This window comes from Carettochelys insculpta, chromosome 2, assembly GCF_033958435.1.
Source record: "Carettochelys insculpta isolate YL-2023 chromosome 2, ASM3395843v1, whole genome shotgun sequence".
NCBI lineage: Eukaryota > Metazoa > Chordata > Testudines > Carettochelyidae > Carettochelys > Carettochelys insculpta.
This window is the reverse complement of record NC_134138.1, coordinates 214279407-214289280: the sequence shown is the minus strand read 5'-3', so window position 1 is coordinate 214289280 and position 9874 is coordinate 214279407. Positions and strand designations below refer to the sequence as shown.

The window sequence follows — 9874 nt, the reverse complement described above, 5'->3', positions numbered from 1 at the left end:
TTTCTGCCAGTCCAGCAAACTCAACCCAGGTTCCTGAAGCCAAACTCGGTGGCTTGGACAATTCATGTAATTATCACCAAACTTCCAGGCTGTCATGCTGCCTGGGTTCCCCCAGGCACTCTTGGGGGGTTAAGCCCCTCCACAACCTGGGACTGCACCTCTCAGCATTCCTGTCTTTTACTGTGGGGCACCCTCAGAGAGTCCACTCTGGACCACCAGAGCCTCTGCTCCCAGAGGGAATAATGACACCCTGTTCTCTAGACCAGGGCAACTCTCAGCCAGTGAAAAACAGGAGGGTCTATTGAGCACGTGAACACAGCATAGGAATTCTCAGGGCCTGTAGGCCTGACCTCCCTCAGCACGTTTAAATCTGCCCTGCATGCATGCTGGTGGGATCTGCCTGTTCTCCCTCCCCAGCCTAGAAACACCTCCACCCTACCAAGCATCTGATAACCCTCCCCAGCAGTCCTCCCCTGTCCTTTGTCTTCTGCCCAGATAAACAGGGTCACCTGGGCTCCTCTCTTCTCTGCCTGTGCTCTCATCCATCCTTTGTTCCCTGATAGAAAAATATTTGGTCAAGTCACTGGGGTCCTCTCTACACAGTATATTGTTCTCCCACTGGATAAAATCAGCTGTGCTATCCAAGCTGGGTCTCCTAGTCATTAGTTGCTGAGGTCTCCATTCTCCAGATCTCTGGCTGGAATCCCCAGTTCCATGCTGATCCTGGTAGCAAATGCCATCTGCTCACCTCGTTAAAGCAGTAACACCCAGAGACACTGAGTTTCACACCCTCTGCATGCAACCACTTGGAAATCCCCACAAATCCCCCACTTCATCACAGTAATATCAGTTTAACTGGACGAATCAGATTCTCAGTTTAAATCTATTCCTTTCAGAAAATGCTCTCCCTGATGCACTAGCAAGAACTGTTGCAGTCAGTGCCTTTACATAGTGGTAACTAATTTCACCTGTAGTTGGAACTTTTTAAATGATGCTGATAATCTATAGAAAGGTAAGAACAGCATTCTCTTTCTCCGTATTGTGTGGGTTCCTGCAAGATGAAGAGCAACGAAGGTCAATCAAAACCTATTCTTATCCCTCAAAGAAGTAGTTGCAACTCTGAGCGCAGACCAAGAACAGATCAATTCAGTTAGAATGTTTTAATTAACATCCTCAGACTTTAGAGAACTGCAGCGGAGGAAAAAGCAGGTGTAAGTGGTATTATTTTAATAGTGAAACAAGAATTACGTAACAACATTCCCATAATTCAGTAACTGACATTTGTTAGTTGTTAGTCCAGATCCATGGCATAAGAACTCTGATCCTGAAAGTATTTGTAGAGCTCAGATAAAGTGTTTCCAGGACAAAGTTTTAAAAATCTAGACTTTAACATTACCCATTTCATTCTGCTAGACATCTTATTTTTGTACCTGTGACTTTGACATAAACTGGCAGAATAAAAGATTAATTAATACAGATTTATAAGGTCAGAATTTTAGACTGTATGAATCATTCATTACTATCTCAAGTGATTCCTTTGGAGGGGCCATTATCAGACTTCAAGAAGAAAAGAACAAACAAAATCGAGTGGCACATATTTCAGGTCCAATACATTCAGCCAGTCATATAAATAAATGCCTTCAACCAGTGTGAAACTGAAACCCATATTTCCCCAACAGTACAAAATATTTGTTGCTAACCCTAGCATTAGAGATCATTAATTGTATATTGATCTGATAATACAGTACTGGCAGAGGTTCAAGATGCTCTATATATAACAACCCAGGAAAACCTCTCACTTGTATAATTTTAAGTACTTTCATCCTTAGCATAAAGTGTTTCTTTTCAGATATGAAAATATTTTGCTTTAAGACAAAGTCACCCTAGACTAACCTAACATACTATATCCAAAACAAAAGCATGGTATATTGGAAAAATATGTTCAGCAAACATGATAAGAATGAGGTAATAGACTTCTATAAGGGAGTCCAGCCTTTGATAATGTGAAAAACATTTATACACTAATGAAACCAAACCAAACTGTGTATTTCACACTGTATAATTTTCAATCAATCTGGAGACACTGTTTTCCTTTGAGCAAATAGGTTTATTGACATAACTGATCATAACTGTGTACAGCATGTTTGCATCTCCTGTTAGAAGAATATCCAGTGACAGAGCTAAAATAAGTGCGATACACAGTTTAATGCTATTGAATCATTAATTTCTAGAAATAATGGTGGCATTGTCTACAGATAATCACATGGGACTCATTCGAAAGTAAAAGATCCAAGAGTTAAATACACCTAAAACGTCTCAATTTAAGGAGTGATCCTGAATTTCTTCACTCTAAATTTCATTGTCGTGATTTTAAGTGAAAAGTTGCCTGTATATGGACTATAGGATTTAGCTTCACAAAACTTTAGACTGCGAGTGAAGTCCTAAGACCAATATTTCACTTCGAAATCCCTTTGGCACATAATAAGTAAGGATTAAGGCAAATTCCCTCAACATTTCCTCTTCACTAACCATCTCCGTTACATAATAGTTTCATTCCCATTCAGTCAATGGAATCTCAATAAGGGTATTAATTACTTTGGTGACTTTTGCAAATACTTGGCCATTAAAAAGTAAGCAGACAATACCATGTCATCTAATTTAGGCTACTGACCTATCAGACCGTAAACAAAAACCTTTCTGGTCAGCACACCCAAGTCAAATGTGAACCAGTGATGGAAACCAATGTCTCCATACAGTAAACCCTCAGGAAACACAATTTCGATTTGCGCTTAACTCGCATTGACGTGAGTTAAGTGCAAATCAAAACTCACTCCCTCCCTTCCTCCCTCATCCCCCCTAAATTCCCCCAGCTGGAGGAGCTGCAGGGCACACAGCTCCTTGTGGCCCAGTTTCTCCCAACTGTGAGAAATCATGCTGCAAGCCTTGTCTGCACACTGGGCTCCTCCAGCCAGGGAGCCTGGTGGGCAGGCAGCTGCTTGCAGTGCAGTTTCTCCCAGTTGGAAGGAACTGAGGCACAAGCAGCTGGGTGCCCCCCAGCTGGGAGAAGCCAGGGGCCACAAGGCTGCTGCCCTCCTTAACTACCCCCAGCTGCCCGCTCCACCAGGAAGGGAAATTCTGGGGATCTCCCCAAGCCCCTCCCAATTTACACAATATTTGATTTACACAGAGGTAGCCCAGGACGCAACCTCCACATAAACTGAGGGATTGCTGTATTCCATCTCCAATCTCTTAAGCCATTCAGTTCCCCAAGAGTTCACTTGATGCTCTAGGTAAAATGAATAGGAACAAAAGTAACATTACTGCTCTTGGGAACATATGCAAATATTTTAGAAGTTCAGTATGACTGTAACCACAGTTTGGACCTTTTTAATTGGCTCATTTCTAGACCACACAAAAAGAATTAATGTCAACTAAACCACCATGTTTAATAGTGGCAGAATCACGTTTTTGTAAATATTTAGGGAAGTGAAATTTCCAGAGAGTTGACAGCAGCAGATCATAACATGACTAGCATTATTAAGAAAACAAAAATGCATTCAAATAAAATATACTACTGCAAGAGATTAACTCAAGATAAAGATTTAACTTTACCATTACTCAAGTAGCTGAGCGAAACAAAGACAACTTAGATTAACATAAAAAAAATAATGATTTCACAGTGAGGTACAAGTACATACAAAACTAATTTTAGTACATTAAAAGATTTATTGGAATAAGTTTGTTTCACATTTCAATATTAGGTGGAGGATTTTTCAGTTAAAGGAATGCATCTATGCTACCTATTAATCAATAATTCACCTTAGTATCCACTCAGCTAGATACAAAGATGGATTATTTGTATGTCAGTGATTCACTGACCACCCATGTGCCCAGAGAACTAAAACACACATTAAAATGTAGAAGTACCAAGCAGTACGTATTTAAAACACAATTTTGAAATAACTCCCTGTAAACGTTACAAAATGTGTTAGTTTTCCTTAGTGGTGTCAGCAACATATTCCTGCAAGACTAAAAACCAGTTGCCTTACTGTTTTTATATAAAAAGATATAAAACACATACACGCACACATAGAATTGTCTAGCATTCCATTTGAGTTAAAACAACCACATCATTCAAACACTCCATACTGTTCTGATGTTGCAGAATTCAATAATGATGTTTTTCTTATTCCACCAACAGGCCTATGAAGTGGTGATGGGTTCAAAAAGTCCATGTTCAATGAACTTCAGACATACTTGAATCATATCAGCAATCTGGGTTATTTGTTTGACCAGTGAAAAGTAAACCTGGACCTTGTTAAACAGTGCAACAAGATGAACTTGAAAGATACAGTATATAAATTGCTGGCTCTGAAGACAAGAGTCCCCACCTGCAGCTACACGTATTAGCTCTCATACCCTTCTGCACTTGTTTTAAAACACAGAGCTACTTCTTTATGTTACTACTTTTTTAAAAAGATCAAGGAACTACTAGTATTTTAGAGTATTTACTGTAAATGTGCCAGATCAAACCCAACCCCACACAATCCCTGCTGGTAACTAAGATGTGCCCATCAGGAACTCAGCAGCCTCCTACCTGCAAAGAAAGAGCACTGGTACATTAAGACTGCATCAATGGAATTAGATAACAAAGTTGGGTCCCCTCTGTCAGATCTACCCACATGAACCTGCAGTGCACTGAAAAGCTCCTAGGAGCCCTTTATCCTAGTGCCCCATCTCAGACCACTCCCGCTGTGCTTGGGAACAGCCTTAATTTCCATACAGTCCACCCATGCTGAGGTTGCTGGAGCTGGGACAAGGGGTGGACTACAACTCCCAGCCAGGCCTACGGCATGATGATGTCAGCACAGGCCCCTGTGGGAGTTTCCTCGGCTGCCCCACTAGTCCGCAAATCGCTGCTGCAACAGGTGGTCCTCTCCATGCCGAGCACTGCTACTGTCAGCGAAGCGCTCACAAGGGAACTCAATGAGGTCGGCCTCACTGAGAGCACAAGCAACAGCACTGCGGGGAGGGCGGTGGGACTGGAAGCCAGAGAAGTCAGCAGAGACACCAGTGCCCATGGAGCGGAGTGGCCGGCGGGTGGAATACATCTGCCGCACGTGCACTGGCGCTGCTTGCCGCCGCCCTTGTACCTTCCTCCGCACCAGGCAGGAGGCCCAGGCCGCCAGGGCCACGAAGAGCAGCATTGCATTCACCGCCAGCAACACCAACGTGAGCAGTTGCTGGTCCGGGCCACCACTAGCTGTGCCTCCCTCAGGCAGGGTGACCAGCCCCACACAGTGGTCCCGGGGTGCCACTGGGCAGACACGGCCACCTAACACTCCCTCCAGGCAGACCAGGTAAGGGGTGTCAGGGCGCAGCTCCCGGAGGGTAGCAGCTGGCTTGCTATGTTCTGCCAGGTACACAAAGCGCTGAAACTTCACCGTGGCCCCAAAGCGGTCAAAGAGGAGCCTGAAGCGCACGGGTCCCAGCAGGCGGGGACTGCGGTGTGGCCGAACTCCCCAGTGCACTGTCACTGAGCTGGTGCCCACCGCCTCTACTGACAGGTTGCAGAGAAAGAGTTTATTGAAGTCACAGGGGTCAGACACCAGGGGAACCCCAGCCATGGAAGAGGCTAGGTGGTGCTTCCCTGCCCGCCGAGGCCATGCAGGGCCAGCCAGGGGAGGGGGTGGTTTGGAGCTGGCCAGCAGATTGGTTAAGGAGGCCGTAGGGGTGGGCTTGGCTCTCCCACTGCCTCTGGCTGGAGCAGGTCCCTCTCGAGCATCCAGCAAGCGCATGGTGGAGGTGAAAGGCAAGGAGCTAGGTCCCATTTGAACCAGGTTGTGGCTGCTGTTGCCCCCAAACCTCTCAGGTGCTGTAATCGGCTGCCACTGCTGCTCCCTGGGCCACTGCCCTGCTGCAGGTTGCAGGGAAGGAGACAGGGAGCCCCGTTCATGGCAGGTGGTTCCATCAGGTGGAAGCAGCTGTGCATCCTGAAGATAGTCAAGGTATTTGCCTGCCAAGGCAGGTGGCAAGTGGCACTGCACAAAGACGGTGAGCAGCCGGCCCTGTGAGTGCCGGGTGCCCAACCAGTGCTTCAGGCCCCGCAGGTGGCAGTCACACCTCCAGACATTGCCATCCAGCTCAAGGCGCTGGAGGGCCAGGCTAGAAGCAAAGAGCTGCCCGGGCAGTGCAGCCAGCGCATTGTTACGCAGGCTGAGCTCCCGCAGCTTGGGCAGGTGGTCAAAGGCAGCTGGGTGCAGAGCAGCCAGCATATTGCGGCTCAGGTCCAGCAACTCCAGGCTGTGCAGCGGCTCCAGCAAGGTGGCAGGCAAGTGGCTCAGCAAGTTCCCATCCAGCTGTAGCTCCTTCAGCGCCCCCAGTCCAATGAAGGCATCCGGCGCCAGCTGAGCTAGCCGGTTGCTGCTGAGCGAGAGCTTGGTGAGGCTAGGCAGATGCTGAAAGAGGCCCCCGCCCAGGTGCTGAAGGCTGTTGCCGGCGAGGAGCAGGGTGCTGAGTGAGCACAGTGGCCCAAATGTGTCCGGGTAACGCACTGAGCTCTGCTGGTTGCTGGACAGGTCAAGGAAGCGCAGCTTGGCAAGGCCAGCAAAGGCACCGCGACTCAGCCAGCGGATGTGGTTGGATTCCAAGTGCAGGTAGAGTAGGTTAGGCAGCCCTGAGAAGGTGGCTTCACTCAGTGAGCCCAGCAAGTTGCCATCCAGCCGCAGCTTTACCAGGCTGCTTAGGCCAATGAAGGTGGTAGAGCTCAGGCGGCTGATCTCATTAGCATTCACGTAGAGGATGCGCAGCTTGGCCAGCGGACGGAGGGTGCCCGGCGCCAGTGCCACCAGCCGGTTGTTGCCCAGGTAGAGCTCCTCCAGCAGCGCCAGGCGCTCGAAGGCTTTGGGGTGCAACCAGCGGATGCGGTTGTACTGCAGGTCCAGGCGCTGCAGGCTGGCCAGGCGGTGGAAGTCGAAGGCAGAGATGTTGGCGATGAAGTTGCCCCCTAAGCTGTAGGTCAGGATGCCCTGGGGGTCGAAGGTCTTGGGCACAGCCCGCAGGCCCCGGTTGGTGCACAGGAGGTGCTGCTGCTGCTGGCAGTCGCAGGGCTCCGGGCACAGGGGCTCCACGGGGGGCAGCAGCGAGGGGACAGAGAAGGAGCCACAAACCACCCAGGGCAGCAGCAGCATCAAGCAGAGCCCGCGAGGCGCCTCCATCCCGGGACGAGCTGCGGCGGGCTGCTTCCCCCGCCGGCTTTGTGTCCCGCCCGCATCCCCCCTTCCAGCGGCTGCTGCTCGGCCCCTCCTCCGCGCGGCGGGACAAGGGCTGGGCTCCGCCGGCCGCAGCTGCCCCGCTCCGACCGCGGGCGACTTGTTGCGCCGGCCGAAGCGGGGGTCCGTAGCGGCTCGGCCGCGGGAACCCCTGGGGCGGGAGCCCGCCTGGCTGGCCCGAGGCTCCGCTGAAGCGGCCGCCGGCTCCGGCCTGCCCCTGCAGCGCTGCCGGCCGCTCGTCCTGCCCGGCACGGCCCGGGACGGTGCTGCGGCGCTGGGGACGCGGCGGCGATAGCGGCTGCCCAGCCCGCGCCCGGGCACTGGGGGGGGAGGGCGGAGCCTGCGGGGGCGGGGGGATAAGGGGCTGGAACAAGACGCGCCGCCGGCCGGAGCTGTGTTAGCCCCACCCGCGCTCACTCAAATCCCCCCCGCCCCCATTGTGCCGCCCGCCCCCTCCCCCTGCCCCATCTGGTCTCCGGCCCCTCCTCCCCGGCTCCCGACCGCGCTCGGCTCTCTGCCCCCACCCCGGTAACCCCTGGAAACGCGCCACTTCCAGTTGCGCTTAACTCGCGTGAACGTGAGTTCTGCTCAACTCAAAATCCCGCTCCCCGCGGCCCGGTTCAAACCACCCCCTGCCCCCCTCCCCCCAGCCCCCCGGGCCCAGCTCACCACGCCCGCGCGTGGCTCTGGCTCGCCTCACCTCCCCGCTCCCCTTCGAACCCCTCAGGCACGGCTCGGGCTCGACTCCCCACCCCGCGCGTGGCCCTGGCGCAACTCCCCCTCCCCGCCAGCCCCAACCCACCGCCAGGCTCAACCCTCCCCAGTTGCCTCCCCCCACCCCAGGATTCCTTTCGAAAGGAGCCCCGGGTGTTCCTGCTGCTTCCCGGCTGCAGAACATGCATTGGGCCAGGGAAAAAGGTGACCTATAATTCCAGTTACACGAGCGTGGGTGGGAACGAACCCTCACATAACTGGAGGCACTACTGTAGTTAGAAACCCGCCTGCAGCACCAGCTGGGGCTCCCCCAGATGAGGTGCCTTTGAACTAAAGGGCTGTTGTAACTCACACACCTTGGTGTGGTTAACTGGGCCATGTAGTGGTACCAAGACCACATCCCAGAGAAAGCCTAAGGTAGGAGCTGGCCTTTGGCTCAAGGTGTAGAGGTGCCCCTACTAAACTCTAGATGACCCAGGTTTGAGTCTGTCTTTGAGCAGCTACACTATGGGTGCGTCTACACTAGCCGGCTACTTTGAAGTAGCCGGCACAACGTCGAAATAGCACGCGTTGCGTCTACATGCGCCGTGTGCTATTTCGACGTTGAAATCGACATTAGGCGGTGAGATGTTGAAATTGCTATTCCCATCCGAAGATGGGAATAGCGCCCTACTTTGACGTTCAACGAAGTAGGGTGTGTGCAGACGATCTGCGTCTTGTTACTTCGAAATAGTGGGGTCCTCCATGGCGGCCATCAGCTGAGGGGTTGAGAGACACTCTGTCCAGCCCCTGTGGGGCTCTATGGTCACCGTGTGCAGCAGCCCATAGGCCAGGGCTTCTGGCTGCTGCTGCTGCAGCTGGGAGTCCATGCTGCATGCACAGGGTCTGCAACCAGTTGTCGGCTATGTGGATCTTGTGCTGTGCAGGGCAAGTGTGTCTGGGAGGGGCCCTTTAGGGGAGCAGCTTGGGGCTTTGCTGGTCCCTTATTTCGACGGGGAGCGCTTGTGCGTGTGGACGCTCTGCATTTCCTTCCAGGACGGCTCCTTTCAATGTTCCCTGTCGCTACTTCGACATTGAATGTCGATGGCACCAGCCCTGGAGGACGTGCAGACAATACGCGTCGAAGTAGCCTATTTCGATGTCCTAACTTCGAAATAGGCTACTTCAACGTAGTGTGCTAGTGTAGACATAGCCTATGAAGGGGCAAATTCTCACACAGGGCGGCAGAAGGGGAGCACTGGACCTGTCTCTGCTCCATGTGGTGCCTGCTGCAGCAGGGGCCAAGGCACAAGATCCAGGCCCCAAAGATTTTGCAGTAGGCAGGTAACACCCCCACAGGGAGCAGGAGAGAAGCACCAGACAGCCCCACACTGATCATCAGTGTCTGGCTGATTACCCCTATGTTTTAAATGTGTGTTGGGAGGGGACTCAGAGAAATGAATGCCAACATGTGGCTGGTGGAAAGATTAAAGAAGATAGATGCAATAAAGGTGGGCATGGAGAAGATATATAAAAACAAATATACAATATGTGGCTGAATGCCCTCCCCAAGAGCCAGGCACTCCCAGATCCCCACACTCTAACCCAATGCTTGCAATTCACCAGAGCTGCTACATGCTTAAATAAGTATATGGAGATAAGCCTCTCTCATAGAGCTGGAAAGGACCATCAATGGTCATTGAATCCAGTCCCCTGCACTCACAGCAGGACCTGTCACCATCCCTGGGAGATTTTTTTTAAATCATTTGCCCCAAATCCCTAAATTGCCCCCTCAAAGATTGAGCTCACAATCCCAAGTTTAAGCAGGCTAATGAGCCAACCACTGAGCTATTCCTCCACCCTCAAATTCCACTCTACAAGGTATGTGCACAGAGCAGGGGTGAGCAATC

At 51.3% G+C, this 9874-nt stretch overlaps 1 protein-coding gene across 1 annotated transcript; it reads right to left on the bottom strand.

The window, feature by feature from the left end:
• Positions 1-2096: 2096 nt before the first annotated feature.
• TRIL (TLR4 interactor with leucine rich repeats) lies at positions 2097-7581 on the bottom strand. Its single transcript, XM_074986149.1, has one exon. The coding sequence runs from the start codon at positions 7215-7217 to the stop codon at positions 4902-4904; it is 2316 nt and encodes a 771-aa protein (XP_074842250.1). The 5' UTR covers positions 7218-7581; the 3' UTR covers positions 2097-4901.
• Between the last annotated feature and the right edge of the window lie 2293 nt (positions 7582-9874).